Here is a 19,301-nt window from a genome sequence, read left to right on the forward strand (position 1 = left end):
GGGGAGGCCTCCCATCCCTTTCCTTGTCCCTTTCCCAAGTGCTAAGTGCCCATAGTAGTGCCCTTATTAAAAAGGAGCCGGACGTAGAGCACTATAATATAAAAAAAAAAAAAAAAAAAAAAAATCAGTGTGCAAAATTTCAGCAAAATCGGTTCAGTAGTTTTCGCGGTTAGCGATTACAACGGTTTTAGCGACTTTGCTTTATATATTAGTAAGATAAGATTAAAAATAGCTATATACTCACAAAAAGATTCGTAAAAGCCAATTCTTTCACTTTTGAAGAATAAATTAAGCTAAAATTTAGACTTTGTAGTTAGAAACCCGTATAATAAAGTAAATAAGCCGGAAAATACAGAAAACTTAGGAAACAGCACCCGATTTTAAATAATTTTTTTTTCTACGTATTTCTTAGAACTTAAGAAACATTCATAAGGGTGGGTGGCGGAATCTCTCTAAATAACGCCAATGGTAAAAAAATTTAGAAAATTAATATTTTGCCTCAGAAATGCATTCTAATGAATATATATAGCCACGTGATCTGAGCTTAACCAATCACATAATCAATAAACAGGCTTCATTCGAAATAATTCTCCTTTTTACGATGGTATCGTTGTTACTCGCATGTCTCATACTTCCAAAAATACCCGGTTATGGATGTTTGATTATTTTGAGCACATCAATTTATTGTTTTGTAAATGAGAAAAGCTCAAGGATAGAAAAGTATGAAAAACTAGAGACATTCGCATTTTACGATACGTTTTTACCTACAGTATTCAAAAACATTGCATGAAATATGAATCTATATACAACTTTCTAGAACTTCTCGAATTCACTTGATTTATTGATTTCGAAAGCAGAGCAGCGAGCTGTCAAACTTTTCCTTATTTTCTAGGTATGTTCTCCCGGCTTTCAAGATGTACTGTAAAATCAGGTCACAATCTTTGAAACTCAGCGGAGTACAATGTTTTCGATACTTAACTTTTTCTGTTGAATAAGCGTATATACATGCATTTCTTGAAAGAAAAACTTTCTTTATGACTGAAATTAATCAACAACGGATAATGAATCAAATTCTCTGCTTTCTTCAAAAAATACTAGATTTCTGTACTTATACTCCTCATAAGTCAAATTTCTCTGTGATTACCATACTATCCCTCAATAGGCCGAGAAGACGAGGACGCCTACATAGAGCCATACACAAGTGGTGACTGGATCTACATCGGCGAGTACGAGGAGAGACATGTGTGGAGCCGACCAGACAGCCGAGATGGTGACGATGAGCTGAAGTGCCCGAAGGAACGCCGGGGCTCGCAAGAATCCACGGAGAGCGAGAGGCAGTTCCGAAAAAAGTACCAGACCACCACGCACCGGATGGTCCACCGAAAGAGCAGTGGCGAGATGTACAAGAGAATACAGACGAAATCGTTTGGTAAGCATATGACTTTGTGCCAATTGAAGTGCTTACATGAAAGATTTTGGTCTTTAGATTTTTTTTTTTTTTTTATCGTTAATTAGTTCGGAAACTCTTGTATCCAATTATTTGTATTGGAACTTGCATTGACTCACGTAATAACTGAGAGATTTTCACGAAACTTTGTAATATTAAAAGCATTTTTAACAGCGTAAGAGTATTATCTAACATAACTGTCTTGTAGCAGACAAATTTCTTCTAAAAAAAGATTACGACACTAAAATTAATCTTTTGACTTTGACACGGACAGTTGCAGCTGAGCGAGTACTATTTTTAAATTCATATGCCTGCCGCTCATACCTAAAATACATTTACAACGTAGGTGACTGATTTAAATAAATGGTTGGATTTTTTATGAATCAACGGTATTTTTTAAATGTAAAAAAAAAAATACATTCCACTGATGCCATCGAAAGTACTGTTTTACTTTCGATTTAAATGCAGTTTGACAAATATTTCGTGATTAAATCCTCGAAAACAAAAAAGTCTAGTTTTCTAAGCTGAAAACTCCCACGAGCTTTCTCAGTCCATGTAGTGGACGCAACAAAAAGAGCATCAGCCCAATTTACAGTCCACCAAAAAAGAGCTTTTCGAACCGCGAGTACAGCAATCCACGCACATGCGTAAGCAGCCTTTGGCATATGTACGCTCTTTCATATCTCGAGCAGCCCGACTCCCCGTAATAATATTTCGCGTCCGCGAGCTGGTGCAGAGGCGCGAGCCACGCTCATCTCGGCTACGGTTATTTGCGGACACGGCGCCGGATTTCTCCGATTCCCATATTATTTTTAACAGCGCCCCGCGATGCATATACGCGCATCCGTATCCAGCGTATAGGAAAATTTGGGTCGTGGCCTCACTCTGTTGCTTTTTTCCTTTCATTTCTCGCTTTTCGTACTTCCCTCGCTATACCTTCGAGAAGCTGCGATGCCGAGTTTGCGTGATTTCGGGTACTACCTCACGTGAAACGGCTTTCCCTCCGTTCTTCCATCGCGAGGGATGGGCTTCATTGAGCGCACGAAAAAACTTTACTCACCCCAAACGAAATTTGATGGATCTATAACACACCGTAATTAATTCAAACTCAAACCGACCGAGTATTTCTAATCCATATGCATCCAACCACCGAATCACGATAATATCTCCAATGAACAGACCGGTGGAAAGGCGTGACCACCTATACAGACGAGCACACGTCAAGGTTGACTTTGAATCCGAATCGACTCCAAAATTGCATCAACAGCCCGAAAGCGATTTGGCTCTGGCTCGTGAAACTCGAAATGAGATAGACTGCCCGATGAAACTCGAGGCGCTCCTCCAGACCTTATACACATAGGGGGGGGGGGGTTTGAGCGACCGCTTCCGCTCGCTTGCGAAAGGGTTCGAGGGTGTCCCCCCCGAATCGATAAAACAAGTGAGGAAGGGACAGCGATAATTTCGCGGAAAGTCCGAGGTGGCTCCTTTACGGTTCTTTAAATAAGCGAGTACTCGCGCAACTCGCGTGAAAGCACGCACCTAAATATAATGAACAGCGGTGGCGCCTGTGACCGCTTAGCGAGCGACCGTAGGCGGACGCAGTTGGCGAGAACATCGGCAGTAGCGGCGTGGACGTGCACTCGAGTGGCGGGAGTTTTAGTTTCCGGAGGGTTTTCGCTGTACTGTTATTAGCGGTTGCAAGGTAGTCGTGACGCGAGAACGAGTGATGGTGTGCGACTCCGCGGGCACCGAGTGCCCGTCGCCGGGATTCAGCGACTCGAAGCAAAAGCCCGACGGGCCAGCTACCCTCAAGAGCTCCCTCGAGGAGCTGCTCAGGTCGATGCTGCGCGTCTGGTGTACCGAGGGACAGGCTCTCACGAGGCTAGGAGTGCTCAAGCCCTCTGGTAACGATGCGCACTTGTACACATGAGAATTTTATGGTGGCGCGCGGTGTGAGCTAAGTTACTCGTTGTACGTATGGAAATTTAGGACCATTTGACGAATCGTTTTTTTTTTTTTTTTTTTTTTTTTTTTTTTTTTTTTTTTTTTTTTTTTGCTTTTGTGACTCGATAATCGGGAATTTACTTCACGTTGAATTATGATTAGTCGAGGTACATTGAAAAAATACCAAAAGTTAGGATTGTCAAAAATTATTTAACTCTTACTTCTTCTTCTTCTACATACACAAAAACTGACAGAGATAGAGCGTGTCAAAGTTACTTTATTGATAAAGTGGTGTCATAGGATTACATGCATTGAAAATGTAGCATTTTACTATACGCAGTGACGTCACTTCAAACTTATAACAGTTGGATCTTCATCAGCTATTGTTTACGTTAAAAAATTAAAAGTATTGTGTTTTCTATTATTTATCTGACCGACCTAATGGCAGTAAAAATTTTTTTGGTAATATTATCATATTCTGTTGTCTGAGTCGGTTGATATGGTGCGTGTGAGATTGCCAAGTCGTACAATGGTAGTTTTTGTATTTGGTGGTGCGTGTCGCAAGCATCAGGATTTTTTAAACAAATGTAATACAAATATCTTTAGAAATAACGCTCATTATTGAGAAATATATTAAATAGGCAAATATTTTTGTATTGCATAAGAAAATTGTTAGAGTAGTTGACATAAAAAATATAATTTAAGATCTTTTATGTATGTTTTATCATAGTTGATTCAAATAGTTAGTTTTTTGTGTGCGTACATGATTTAGAGTGACAAAAAAATTGGTAGATTTGTTACATTGGTATAATTTTCATCGGTGGTAAGAAAATTTTCAAGTTATTTTTTATGTCGTAGCTCATCAAATTGAAGTAAATAATGTGCATAATTAAAGCACATAATTCAGACGATGATTTTACATTTCAATTGAAAATCAAATATTTCTGAAGAAAATAATAACTACAATGAATAATAATATTCAAGTATTACCTCAAACTAAAAGCAGTTTGAATTACAAATGTTTAGTTTAATTAAGTTTGACAACCAACCAATTAATTTTTATGTACAGTGACAGTACCTAAATCTAAACACGCTTGTATTAAATATTGCAGTTTATGTTTTATTAGATATTTTAAACCATCTTCTCGAGTTTAAATTAAATATCAAGTCTCGCTCGGAAAGATTTTATGGATAAATTATTGTTTTTATTAAATTGCCTGAAAAATTGTTGTTAATGAATGAGCAGAAAGTTTCTTGATAGCAATTTTCTTGTAAACTACATCCATTGTTATTGATCAAAAGAAAATTATACTTTTTTTATTTTTTACATGAAATATAATATTCTTTATTGCATTTTAAATAAAATAATCTCTTTAAAATATATTTCTTAGTAGATTACTACTGTCGATAGAAAAAAATCAATGTAGCATCATAATTTAAAATAGAAAAAAAGGATTTCCATATGGGTATTTGGACGTTTTGCATGTTAATAATAAATATACGAGTAGTGTAATAGCTTGGTTAATTTACATTTGATTCATAATTGATTAATTTCACACAAAAGTAATGTATAAGTTTTAGTTCTTATTTTTTAATTGTTAGAAAACACTGTATTCAATAGTTAGGAAGGTCAAGACATTGTTTTTGATTCATCAATATGTACCTAACAGCAGTATTTTATTACGTATAAAACCATCATTATTTTTGATTTTGTGAATTTTAATGTATATAGTAATTTTTTTGGACAAATTATCTTACGAAAATTGTTAATTAGAGTCAGATTTAAGAAAATACCATAAAAGCTAAGCTTAAGTTTTTTTATTTTTGTATTGAGATTTATTTATTAAATTTAAAATAATTTTACACATTGTTTAACGGAAATTATTTTCTATTAGTAATTAATTTGTCCTACAGAACTAATGGTAAGTTTTATCTTGTTTTTTTCTCATTGCATTTAATTAGAACTGGAAAGAAATATAATGATCCAACAACTACTTAGGCTTTGCACAGATATTATGTGTAGCATAAAAATCCTTCGAAAACATGTGCCTAAATTTATGTAAAAGGCTGAACTTTTATGTACTAAGCACTACTGATAAATTTATCGTTAAAGCAAAAATAGTAGCTCCAACACAAACTTCAACAACTACAGTAGTGTACTCACAAATCATGTTAAGAGTTTATCTTTCGATGATCTACAACTATCTAATACAAAGATATAGTTTTAAGTGTCAACTTTCTATATCAGAAGGCCAAAAACCACTTTTTCTGATCATTTTTGCCTTCTTAACTATTAGGACGGCACTACAGATGAAAATTTGCTGTAAAAAAAAGTTTTGTTTGAAGTAAAAAAAAAATCTCTTTTTTTTAATTCAAGATTTATATACTCACTAGCAGCCCCCCGTCTCGGCTTCGCCCGAGACTTACTAAATAAAATACCGTAGTGTGTTGACATGTAATGTGAAACATTTTCAGTTAGAAATTTTACACATATTCCTGATACATCTCGGAACAAAAATCTTCTTATTAAAAACATATTTTTTCGGAATCCATATAGTTTATTTGGTCAAATAATAAGGTTATTGGGTTGTGAAAATTAAAAAAAATAATTATGCTGAAAAGTACCGTGCGTTCTTTATGCCATAAAATAATCGGTGGCCATAAGAAGCCGTTGATTTACAGTTTCTTCCGTGTAATTCACGAAAACGGCTATTTTTTAAAGCTGTTAAGATTTTAAACCCCCAAAAAATTTATATTAAAAAAAAATTTTTTTTTCTCATATCTCACAACTTTATTACCAGAGCAACAAAGTCCTGGACCTTAAACCCTACATTTTTATTGCCACAAAAACACAAATACATTTTCTACTCATTAAAAAATCTGAAGTAGGATCTTTAAAGATTTCAGAGATTGCTGTGAGGGTACAATGAAAAGCTGATCTCTCACGTAATGGACTCTTTAGTTGTCGATTTTGACGCTGCCGTTTCAATCACGATAATTTTCTGCGTCAGTTTCTTGACGCCTAAGTAAAATTGTATTTATTAGATACGCTTGAAGTTTTTCTTCCAATTCACCCTCTTGCGACTTTTGGCATGCTTAAAATTTTTGTGACCCCTAAAAGATGTTTTCCGTCAACTTTGTTAAGTTCTAATATATTTGTTGGCAAGGAAGTTCGACGTCCGATGGCCCTAAAAAAGACCGGTGAGCTTCTTAAGTTAACTCTTTCTTGACTGCAGTTAACAGCAATTGTGACTGCCTGGATACCTCAGGGTGATCTTCTCTGACTTGCTGTTGAAGACTCAGACTGATCGGGAGAAAAATTACAAAGTCTGAAGCTTTGGGGCTAGTTGTTGTGCTCTTTCCCAACGTCTCCCGGTATAACGTTGAAGACGTTAGTGTCTAAAGCACCTTTTTTATTGGCAGATTCAGTTGTTTTGGTGATCTTAGAAGGGGAGATTGGTTAGTGATACTTGTCCAGTGGAGGCTTTTCCGTTGGCTCAAGTTTTTTTTCCTACATAGCTGTTATAGGTTTGCCCAGAGCAGACCTTGGAGAGTATCAGTGATTCCTGGTTGAATGCTTAGAGTCGAGAGGGTAGTATAGGGTCGTCGGTCACCGGGTTTTCCAGCCTTGCGAAGAACAACTCGGCAGGTGACGTCTGCTAGTGAATGGCTGACTTGGTTTAATAGTGCCCGTCTTTAGTTAATATAGTCTTTTAGTCGACGAATTGCTTCCGGAAATGGTAGTAAAAATGTATTTGTTGGCAAGGTAGTTTACACTTAGGTGGATCCTAAAAAGAACCGATGAAATTGATGGTTAAGTAGGGAACGTAAATACTTATAATGGCCCTAAAAAGCGCCAGTGGTGAAACTTCCAGACTATTCTTTATTATTATTCCTGATGATGAGGAGCTGGCTACGGGATGCTTGATTCTTACCCTGGGAGTCTCGATGTGCTGAGACAATGATGGAGGAAGGTACGCCGCTGACCAGAGAATATCTCGTCTCGGGTCGTTTTCCGGATAACCAACCGCTCATCGTTAGACGGGAACATGTGGGTAAGCGCGTTGGGGACACGACGACCAAGAAGGTAGCCGTTATGGCTGCCCATGCCCCTCAGAGCTGTTTTCCCTTGCTTACATTTGTAGCCAAAAATTCTCTAACTGCACCAGGTGGGATGGTGGGACTACCACACAACTTTGAAGAGTTGGTGCAGATTGTGCTCTGGCTATAGATATGTCTCCTGATATTGGGGCAGAGACGGCATCGGTTGAAATTAATTTTTTTTTTTTTATCGCACTTGTCGAGATTCAGGGTGAATGGACACCTAGGTCCCTTCCCCCGTAGAGAAAAGTGTCGCCCGTAACCGGGATTCCCAGCTGCAAGACTATCATCTCCATTCTCTATACAGCTCGTTGAACTGCCGAAGTTCGACTACAATCACTATCGAGACGCTCCGGCGTATTATAACCACACTTATTTAATTATGTTGCAGGTAGCTCCGATTTTATGTCGACGCCACCTAGCGGATTTTACTGAACTAAAGTGAAAAGCTGGCGTATTTTTGCAAAACTTTGAGCTCATTTATTGCTATTGTTATTAAATTTCTTAAGATAAAAACTATACTAAAACCATCTAGGAAATATCATGAATCAGTGTGCAAAATTTCAGCAAAATCGGTTTAGTAGTTTTCGCGGTTAGCGATTACAACGGTTTTAGCGACTTTGCTTTATATATTAGTAAGATACGCAACAAATAGCTCCTTAGCCCATCCTAAAATACATCCCAGTACATTGTAGACTTTTGTTATAAAACAAAACTAGATTAGTGCCATCATATAGTACCTACTGTATAATAGACTGGCAGACCCTCAACCTGTTTCTCGGAAAAATCGAACTCCTCGACTGTCAAGTATGCGTATACATATATATATATATATATATATATGTATCATACATCTACAACTCTACTCACAACTTTTTAAGTCTGAGACAAGTATTTTTCCTCACTGCATTGCACGCGTCTGTATTTTACCTTTTTTTTTTTTACTTATCGATTATTTCTTATTTACTTTTTTTAACTTATCAGCTGAAATACAAATAATCTACCAAGTAAGTGGCCGGTTACAGGATAATCGGCACTTTTTCTGTGTGCTCCTTTTGAAGAGCCGTTTTCTAGGAGATAAACATGACCTCGTCAAATTAATACTCATTGCGACAGTATGGTACTCGCGTACGTGCACGAATCAACACAAATAATGTGAGCATTGCGCCTGAATCGATGAAAACTTGTTAGCAAGGATGCATGGAAATCAAACAGTGGTGGTGCGCGACGCGAAAGCATTCGTCGTTAGGTAGTTAAGCACAGATCAATCGTATGGATAGAGATGGAGTAAATAGCGAATTTCAATCAGCAAGGCAATTTTCGAGGTTGTGCCGTCGCTATGGTGTAGTGCTATACATTCGTCAGCAGTGATTCGACGGCTCAAATGATTTTTGGGGACAGAGGAGTAATTCAAGGGTAGTGAACTGTGTGAGTTGTATAATTAACGTGATTTCAGGCTTATAACCGTAATTTGTACAAAGCAAGCTGTTACATGAAATAACATTGAGCTTAGTAATTTCCTGATGTTGGGTTAATGAATTTTGTAAATGCACGGCATTTGTGGAGAACTACTTACTGTACTAGCTGATTGAAGAAAAAAATGTTACTGGTAGTTCAATAACTTATTGACGCGAATATCATAACAAAACTTTTCTAATTGACATGGATAATGCAACCTTTTTTTATTTCAAAGGCAACTTGACTCAAATATCAATTGCAGGTCTTTCATCTGAATCTACTCGAGTAGGTACAATTTTTTTTATAAATAAATGGAATGTTGTGGCTACATCGATAATTTTATTTAAAAATCAAAACGATTTTTTTTTAATTTATACAAATTTTTATGTACAAGTAAGATATTTTTCGATAAAAGCAGTTTTTTTTACATTACCATTTTCACAGATTTGTTTTCAATTACATAATCAATCAAAAAAAAAATTTATAAGACGTGTCGTGGATATTTTGTTTATGATAAAATATGTTTATTGCCATGCACATTTATTTTATTTTTTTTTCAACACAAAACTATTTTTTCTTTCTGTTTCTCCCGATATTGCTTAACATTTCTAAACAAAACTTCCTATAATTACTGTATCCGTAGTAATATAAAACTTAATAAACTTTTAAAGAATCGCATGTCTTTTATCACATAGAAACGTTTTACTGTTTTCAAAGTAGATAATTAAAAAAATTTAATAAAAATGCTAAAAATTTCCACAGCTTCAGTCAGTTACATTAAAAATTTTTCATTTATACTGTAGTTAATGTATAACATTTAAGATTTGTCAGATTATTATCTATTATTACAGTACTGGCCATGGTTAACGTAAACTCATTTCATTGTAGTAATTAAAAGCTCAAAATAGACAGACTGTACTTAAAAGGGTTGGTTCCAAATCTATAGAGCCATTGTTTTTGAGTGAGTAATTAATGCACAAAAGCTTTCTTTTGGATATTTTGACCAAGAAATTTTCGAGAAAAAAAGTTTCAAGAACATGTAATGTAACACGAATTCTTACGAAAGGACAAAATTTAGTTACGAATTGTTCGGACAACGATATGGTAAAAACATGTTTAAATAAAATGTAAAATTTTTACTGATAACTTGGTACAAAAATAAATACGTTCCAAAGAAAATTAAGTCGTTATAGGGATTTTGAATAATCGAATTAATGTAAACAAAGCTGGAAGATACTCATTAGCTAATACACGGGAAACAAGTAAGCATTGTCTGTTGTAAGCTATTTTTTCGGTGGGCCTAGACTTCATAAAATTTTTATCAACAAACATTGAGACTTCTCCTACTTTATATATATATATATATATATATATATATATAAATTTTTTTTTAAGAAAAAAGATTGCAAGCTTTTTGAATAAACTTAGCAGTATAAAAATTTTTTTGTTACATTTTAGCTGCACTTTTTTGAATGTAAGTAGGTTCAACCTATCTGAATCTTCCGTAAAGTCGACTTTTTTCTCAACTAAAGTTCATTTAAAATAAACGGCAGTATCAACTTTGGTACAAACAAGAGTTCATCAACCAACCCCCATCAAAAAAACCTCCAACCAACAAACTAGTCGATGGTCATGAATCGTTTAGCTGTATGTGCATACGGAGAAACATTAGAGCAGTTGCCCTTCAATTTGGCACCCCCTGCAAGCCAAGCGTGATAATTTGCCTAATAAACTCGGGCCTAATTTGATGCTCGAATTCAAAGCCAAAGGTGGCCACTGCTACTTACCGCTAGGCTGCGGTATTGGCAGCCACGTGCAGTCGCCTCTCGTGTGCTCATACGACCGACGGGCAAACACACGACGGAACGAGCACGTGTTTTCGGCAGAGGCCTACTTCGATACCAAGCTTTAAACTTGACTCGCTCGATCGGCTCTCGCGCCCTTGGAAATCGAGCTTGCGCGTGGACCAACCATTGGGACGCCTTTGCGCTCACCGACTGTCTACACTTGCTTCGCCTAGACCTTTGTTTCAATGATTTTCTCGGTAATCCGCTATCCTTGGAACTATTTTATTGCCACGAGTTCACTTGACATACAATCATAATTTTTTGCCCCTTTTACAGAGCTATTCTCGAACACGTTACCAGCACTCGTTTTGTACTATGAAACGCATCAGGTGTATTATGTTTAAAACTTGAGGACGGACTTTGATATTGTCTTTATGACGTAATGTCAGAACCGATAATTTATAAATTAATCGCCTTCTAGTATTGAAACAAAATTTGTTTGCCATTAAGTATTTCATTTAGCATACACCGTTTGGAAATTCGAAAACATTAAATGATAGTAAGTTGCGGCTGTAATGTTGAATCCATTGCATTGCAGGTTTTGTATCGTTAAAATGCACAATGTGCAATTTTGCGTTAAAGGAAGAGGTTTCTGACAAGCCACAGGGCAGACTCGACAATTTTTTCGCGTCAAGTTAGTGCTTAAACTACATCTGAATTGACTAAAATTTTTCATGCAATTAATACCATGAGTTCTACAATTGTAGAGTAGTTTTGCTTTGTCATAGAGAAATTTTTTAATAGACAAAGCATTTTATGTTGAGATAACATTATGTAGATATTATTCCTACAGTTGAGGGTAGAAATAGAGTACTCAGGCTTAGGTTTCTGGCTGGGTGTGTATGTGTGTAGTTTGTCATATTTTGGAATTCTCTTGACCAATCGAAATGAATCGTGGCATATTTTTTCAAATTCCTTGTTACCTATATTACCGTTGGAAAAGCAAATTTCAATTTGATCGATTGGTTGTTTTTTAATTTGATTTTATGTGTCTCAAAAACTAAATCTTGTTGGTTTAGGATATTTTATGGAGAAGAATTCGAAATATCCTTAAATTTTTACAAAAAAAGTTATTAGACTTAGAATATATACAGATATAGATGTGGGTGTAAGTGACGTTGAACTAGAGAAAAACTTTATATTATTTTTTAAGCTAATGTCACAATATTTTCTGTTCGTCGGGCCTTGAAACTTAATTGAATGCAATAAATCAGTCTAAAACACCGACCAAATGATACATCACATCATACTGTATATGTGGTGTTTCGGAATTATCGGGAGTTTGCTCTTTAAAATATCCATATTCCTACAAGTGCTCATTACTCCAATTACTTTGTCTAACGATGTATTTGAATTCTTTGATAAATTAGCTATTGCTTGAATGCAACGAGATACCGTAGAATCGAAATACAGCTCCCAAGCTACCATTAGTTGTATGTTGTAATACAATAATAAATAAATAGTGTGGTTCGAGAAAGGGGTACTTTATAAGATAGAACAAATTATTTTATAAAACTTACTACTTTGCATTTGTGTATAATTCTAAATTTTACAATCGCACTTAAAAAAGACAGGAATCTTTTTGATTTTTCATCCAAATTTAATTTTCAAAAGCTTGTTGTACTCTCTGGGAAATTTAGTTATTTAAGGACACCATAAAATTACGGTCACCATAAAAAATTTTCAAAAATATTTAAAGCATAATGGCATAGATGCAAATTGTTCACTGCAAGGATTCTTGAAATCGCGAAAAGCTATTATTTTCTGATAAACTATAGCATCTAACTCATTTCACATCGAATATTTTAAAAAAATTTTCATGATGACATTATGTCAAGTGTTTTAACATTGGACCAAGTTCTAAAAAAAATTGAAGTCAGATAAATATCAAAAAGATTAGACGAAGTGTTTAGTAAAGCAGAGCTTATTAAAGGGTGAAGGTGACATGGATATACTTCATACACAAGGTAGCAGACGAAAACAATGCCAGAAATTGAGGGAGGATATTTTTTAGTTATAGGATATTTGGTTACACACGAATGTATTACCAAACTGAATGAGAAATAATTGGATAGAATCAAATAAAAAATTGAATGAAAATTGAGCAAGATTTAGAGAGGATATGTGAATGTTCGGAAGATCATACATTCGCACTGAATAATATAATGAAGAACAAGTTAAGAAATAATGAAGGCAGAATATGCGTGTACTTTATCGATTTGAAAAAAGCATTTTCTAGGGGAAACCAGAAGATTTTAATTTAAACATTTTTTTAAAATAGGGATCAAAGAAAAATTTATTTCAAGAAGATTAGGAGTAATCTTCAGAAATACAGAGAGTAAAGTATAGTATACAAGAACAAAAAATTATTTAAAAATTCAGTTACGTAAGGCCAAATGAGTAGAAAGTTTTGATTAATACACCTTACGGTCGAGCTTTCGCGGTTTTCAAATTTTTAATTGTCATCTGATTACAATATTTTTAATAATAGTTTAACTGTTATCTTTCTCACTGATGTTTCAAATTATCATCTCTTTTAACAACTTTTTAGTGTTTAAGTAAATTATTTCCTTTTGTTTTGAGGTAGTTGCGTTATCATAAAACTTAAGTTATACAGTTATATTAAATCAACCATTACTGCGAGTAAAAAAGTAAACTCGTAAAAAATTAAATTGTTTTAACATTAAAAAAACTTGAGTATGTTCGACTTAAAGGATATCAAACAGTACAATCCATATGTTTGTCTACTTCAGAGAGCGACAAGCGGGTGATCGTGAGACGCGAAGCTGGTGGTGAATTTGGCTTTCGCATTCACGGCTCAAAGCCACTGGTCGTGTCTGCGATAGAGCCCGACACACCAGCCGAGAACTCGGGCCTTGAGGTCGGCGACATCGTGATCTCCGTCAACGGCAAGAACGTCCTCGAAGCGTCGCACTCGGAAGTCGTGCGGCTAGCACACTCTGGACCCGACGTGCTCGAGCTCGAGGTTGCCCGTACCTGCAACGTCCTCGCGCCCCAGGCCAGCAACAAGGAGGCCTGCAAGCCCGAGCCAGCCCTCCACTCGGGCTACCTGTGGCGAAAGGCTCGCTCAGCCGACAAGTGGGTGCGCCGCTGGTTTGCCTTGCGCCGCGACAACTGCCTTTATTACTACAAGACTGACACGGTGAGGGCTCACTCTATGTCGATAACCCGCGTAAAAATTTTAACGTTTGGCTTAACTTTCGCCAAAGTTCATGTGGCTAACCTTTGGCCAAGCTTGGGCAATGAGAAAATCCCAAACTTGGACTCAATATGTTTCGTAAGTCATATATGCAGACCAACTACTATACTGACGCAACAAATTAATTTTTTAGACGTTTGGAAGAACATTTGCTAAACTTGAGTCAAATATTCCAACAAAAATCCAAGTTTGGGATTTTCTCATTGCCTAAACTGGGCCAAAGTTTGGCCAAACGTTGGCCACATGAGCTTTTGCGCAAGTTTGGCCAACCTTAAAATTTTTTACGCGGGAATTTAACGACTGCGTTCAAGAGCACAAAGTCAATGTGGAAGCTTTGGGCCTGAATGGTCTGGATTTTTATAAGTGGCATGGAAAAAAATTTTCTTGTATTTATGTTCACAATCACCGGATTTTTTTATTCTTGCACTGTTATTGTTGGCAAAACACTTTTTTCTACGGAAAAAGTTGAGCATAGCTTCATTCTTGATAAAAAGAGTTAAATTTATTTTTTATCTTTAGTGAGAGTAAAAACGTGAATATTTCCTGCTGAAAATAGCAAAGCCGACAATAAGAAAATCAACAACATAAAGTTTTTTTGTATTTCAGGATGCGCAACCACTGGGAGCAGTGATGCTTCTCAAGTACGACGTGGACTTGACTCACGAAACACGAGCGCATAGTTTTGCCATCAGAAAGCACGGAGCTCCGACGCTACATCTCGCAGCCGACTCGGCTGAGGCCACGACTCGCTGGTGTACGTTTATCCACGAGGCAGTGGAAAGAAATAATAAGGTAAAAAAATGACTAGTTTGAACAATAGGAGTTTGAAATCTAGCTTTTACTAGAAATTTCATTCTCAGTATTAACAGTATTACTTATAGAAACCAAAGGTCTTTCAATCTCAATACCACGCATGACCTCCTGAATTGAATTTTAACCTACATACCTATACTTCAAAAATTCAAGTGTCATACAAGTATGGTAAATTCTGAGATCTACACTTGTTTATTCAAAAATTTTGTCTATTGTGTTATGACTGGTATTTAAATTTATAAATCACACTCATTACGTAAATTGTTTTAGTATATTGATTGGATCGAATGTTGATTGATTATTGTTATTATTTTGGAAGGTTAAGAAAAAGTTATGACTCAGTTGAATTAGACTGATTGTGAGACCATTAGATATCTAGTTGTAATTAGTAACAAAGCCGATTTTTTTTTCCCTCGTGTCATTAAAATACATGAAAAGTAAACAAAGTATCTACGACTTTCAGAGTGCATACTTTTCAAGTAAGACAGTACATTTCACAAAGCATCATTAAGGAGGTTGGATACATATAATCGAAAATAATTAAGGGCTCCGATTTAGTTTTTGATTAATTCTATGTGTTATAAAAAATAAACGTACTTTTTTTGGGCGATCCCCGCCATGTAGTTATTAAGATATTTCAAAATAAAAAATGAACAATTTAACGCGAGCTGTTACGGAAACAATTTTGTGACCTAAAAATAGCATACCTTAGTAACAGTTAAAAAATCGACAAAAAATATATTTCGATGGTTAAAATACTGCGGATTCATATGATCTTCTGATTTTTATTAGTATCCATACTAATTAGAGAGAAAATCACGATTTTTTTAAAATAAAAATAAAAACTTTGGTTAGGTTTATAAGATGGATGCATGTATGCCATAGGAATAATCTGTATTACGTTCTGTCGGTAAGGCTGTGAGCTTCACACACCCTTGACCCCACTTCGCCTCCCCACGAAAAGATTGCATCCAACCTCCTTAATACCTTCTGATAACCCTTGTAGACGGACACGTGGCTGGACGGCTCGCTAAAACTGCGTCAGACTCCAGCCTGCATGATCCAGCGGCCCGACTGCGTGGGGTACTTGTGCAAGCAGCACGAGCACATGAGGCGCGATTGCTCACCCGGTGGCTGGCCCCGGCGTTACTGTGTCCTTAAGGACGCGGTCCTTTACTTTTACAGCAACGCCAATTCCGAGCAGACCTTCGGCGTTGCCTACCTGCATGGCTATCGGGTCCAAGTAAGTGCCTCCACTGCCGGAGGACGCAAGCATGCCTTCGAGATCCAGCCACCCGACCCCACTCAGAGGGTTTACACTTTTGCCGCTGACTCCGAGATGGACAAGAAGAGGTAATGTATTATCCACTAAAGTACGAAAATTTTTTGCAAAATTATAGTAATAATTTATTTGTGTCATGCGTACGTTCCTGTATGCTGATGTAAAAATTTTGAAATGCAAAGCAATAATGAACCATCTGAACTATCTGATTGTCATGAGTTTGTAGTTTCCAAGAGAATATTTCAAAGCAGCATTAAATGATTTTTATTGTAAATAATGTGTTAATTTTCACTCCGAAGTCATCATAAAGTCAGTTATTTTATCAATTAATATAAGTCTATTCATATTCATATGTGTAGAAAAACTTAGTCAACTTGAATATATTATTATTGCTGTGGCCCTTCAAGCTACTAATAATAAATCCATGGTTTAGTTAAATTTTTTTTTTTATTATGTATAAATTTTGGGTATAATTAATTCCAAAAACCACACACAGGCAATAATATGCAACGTACTGACCCTATACATATTAAAGTGTTATTATCGTAATATATATATACATTTTATATCTAACTGTTTGTCCAATTCAAGGATAGTTTAATAAAATTATAATTTTAATGACATTTTGTAAAAACAAACAATGATTTTACATATAATTCACAAACCGTTTACTCTTTCCAATCTGCAAATGTCATTTGAATCATAACCAGAAGATCTCAGCGAACCAATGACGTAACAAATAAGAAGCTTCATTCAAAATTATTCTCTTTTTTGCGACAGGATGGACAACCTTTTATGAAGTTGATACATATTTTTAAAACCAGTCATTAAATAATAATCGTTTTATCCCTCAGTGATAGTAATGTAATTCAATTTTCAGATGGCTGGCAGCGTTAGAATACTCGATCGACCGGTGGATAAAAGTTGATTGACAGTGGCGAAGCTCACACGTAGGTGGCCGTCAGTCAAGGAAAAAAGAGACGAAACGCTACACCGTATGAAGTACCCGAAAATCACCCCTCAGCTAAAGTTCTCGTGCGTTTCACTCCTAGTCGCATTAACCATCGAATACTTTATCGTCCCCTTCGCCGTCCCAAAAAAAAAAAACTTTCGGATTCGAACAGTTAAGGCAAAAGTTTTAGAATTATTGTCAACGTTATGGTATTAACGTTCACACCAACGTTTGCCTCGTTTTTATATACCGACATTGTTCAATGTACCACACGATCGGTATTGTCTGATAATTTTAATTCATTAACTTCACTTGAGTTGATGATACTATAATACTAAAAAATAAAATAAATATGATAGAAATTACTTTACTCGTGTCCCCAAAGTAACGACACGATTAAATTTTTTGATTGACTTCAATTTTATGATGCAATGCACGTAGACTTTGGAATCGATATTTTTTTTTAAAGTGTATTTGATAACACAATTTACATAAACAAACCAGAATAAAAGATGAAAAGACACAAATAAGTAAGAGTAAGAAAATATTAAAAAATATATTGTATGTAAAATGATGTAAAAAAAAAAAATTATAACTTGAATCGTTCTAAAAATATTGTACGTTTGTAAGCTTGTCTATTGATTTTATGTTCATGTATAGTATGTGATGATAAGTACTGTAAGTAAAGAAAAGAGTATAAACATAAAAAATTCACATACGTGAACACATACGTATTATATATCGTACACGTGGTGTATAGACATTCGTAGATGAATGTCAATACGAAAAAATATTTTATTGATGTAAACGAATAAATACGGTTGATATCGACTGCAAAAGAAAACGAATATTAGAAAAAGAATCTTGAAGGATCTTATTCAAGTACTAATTAAATACAAAATAACGTAGAAATAATGTAATAATGTAAAGTAACGTTATGCACTTACCATCACTTAGAAAGATTATCGTGTGTATGTTACGTGTTAATTGTTGTACACAAAAAAATTTTTAAAAACGAACGTAGGAAAGAAAGCGATATTCAAAAAATTTGTATACCTCGCGCGTATATCCCTACTCTGTTAACGGATGGGGACCGCATTTAAAAATAATCTTTGTAAAAAAAAAAAAAAAACTTAACGAGTGACCGACAGCTAAATTAGAGAGTTTGTTATGATTGAATCATATAAAAGCGTAATTAAATGTCTTGTGATTGAAGTGTAAGGTAGACTGAAAGAAGTAAATAACACAGAAAAAATAAGAGAGATGCTGTCATATACGTCACTGAATTTGAACGTACTACAAGTGACCAACGATACATTATTTTACTCTTCGTCGATAATAATTTAATAACATTTATTAAATCCATTCTAAAAAAAATAAAGTGACATAAAGTGACAAAATTATCACTTATTAATAGAAAATAATTATAATAAAGACTTTAATACAAACGATTAAAAGATGCTACTTTGATTTTTCTAAACTTTTCTAAGCCCTTCCTGGAATTTTGTTGTTTGAACCTCCTTTATACCTTGATATTTTTTTTTTGTGTTAACTAGTGATTTACGCAAGACTTACATAATATTTTTTTTCAAAAAAAGTAATGTAACAAAAGCTATTTCATTGATTTAAGTTTCTTTTCATGCATCTTGTCACATTTATTTGTTTATTTAATTACTTACTTTTTGTTAAACATAGCTCGTTTCAACTGCATGTTTCTAAAATCACAATGATAATCAACTGAACTGTTGTATTAAACAATAATATAAATCAATCAATATTGTGTAGTTTATTTTCATTCATTAAGTAGTCACGATCTGTTGTTATCCATGAAATGTATATTCTACGGAAAAGTAGATTAGGTGTTTCTATATTTGCTATTCGACGATTCTAGGGTAGTTTAAACATTAATGAGAATGATCATTCGATGTTAGAAATGATAAATTTTAGTTAACAGATCCAAGTAAATATTATAAAATGATTTCTAATATTAGTATAAGGGCTCATCTGTTTATGTGTAAAAACTTCTGTTAAAAACGTAATACAATATAACATTGTCTATACAGAAGTAACGAAGATTAAAATTATGATGACAAATCTGTCATATTTAAGAAATGTTAAAATAATTTTGTAGATACTATTTGTGTTGAAAATGTTTATTCGATTGTAATTAATAATAGTTAAAATTAAATTAAATTAATAATAATTAAAATGTTACAATAATTTTTTGGGTTTAAATT

General features: G+C 34.8%; 1 protein-coding gene across 1 annotated transcript in view; it reads left to right on the top strand.

The window, feature by feature from the left end:
• Positions 1–17,609, top strand: part of LOC106637631 (uncharacterized) — a 91,682-nt gene extending 74,073 nt beyond the window's left edge. The window contains exons 14-18 of the mRNA XM_089595910.1: positions 1,163–1,429; positions 13,551–13,960; positions 14,624–14,809; positions 15,837–16,183; positions 16,993–17,609. Coding sequence (XP_089452036.1) covers positions 1,163–1,429; positions 13,551–13,960; positions 14,624–14,809; positions 15,837–16,183; positions 16,993–17,044 — 1,262 coding nt within the window. The 3' untranslated portion in view covers positions 17,045–17,609. The remainder of the gene's footprint in view (positions 1–1,162; positions 1,430–13,550; positions 13,961–14,623; positions 14,810–15,836; positions 16,184–16,992) is intronic.
• The last annotated feature ends 1,692 nt before the right edge of the window (positions 17,610–19,301 follow it).

The sequence above is a fragment of the Copidosoma floridanum genome, unplaced genomic scaffold, assembly GCF_036245765.1.
Source record: "Copidosoma floridanum isolate Cflo_tuat_1 unplaced genomic scaffold, Cflo_Japanese_pri ptg000029l, whole genome shotgun sequence".
Lineage (NCBI taxonomy): Eukaryota > Metazoa > Arthropoda > Insecta > Hymenoptera > Encyrtidae > Copidosoma > Copidosoma floridanum.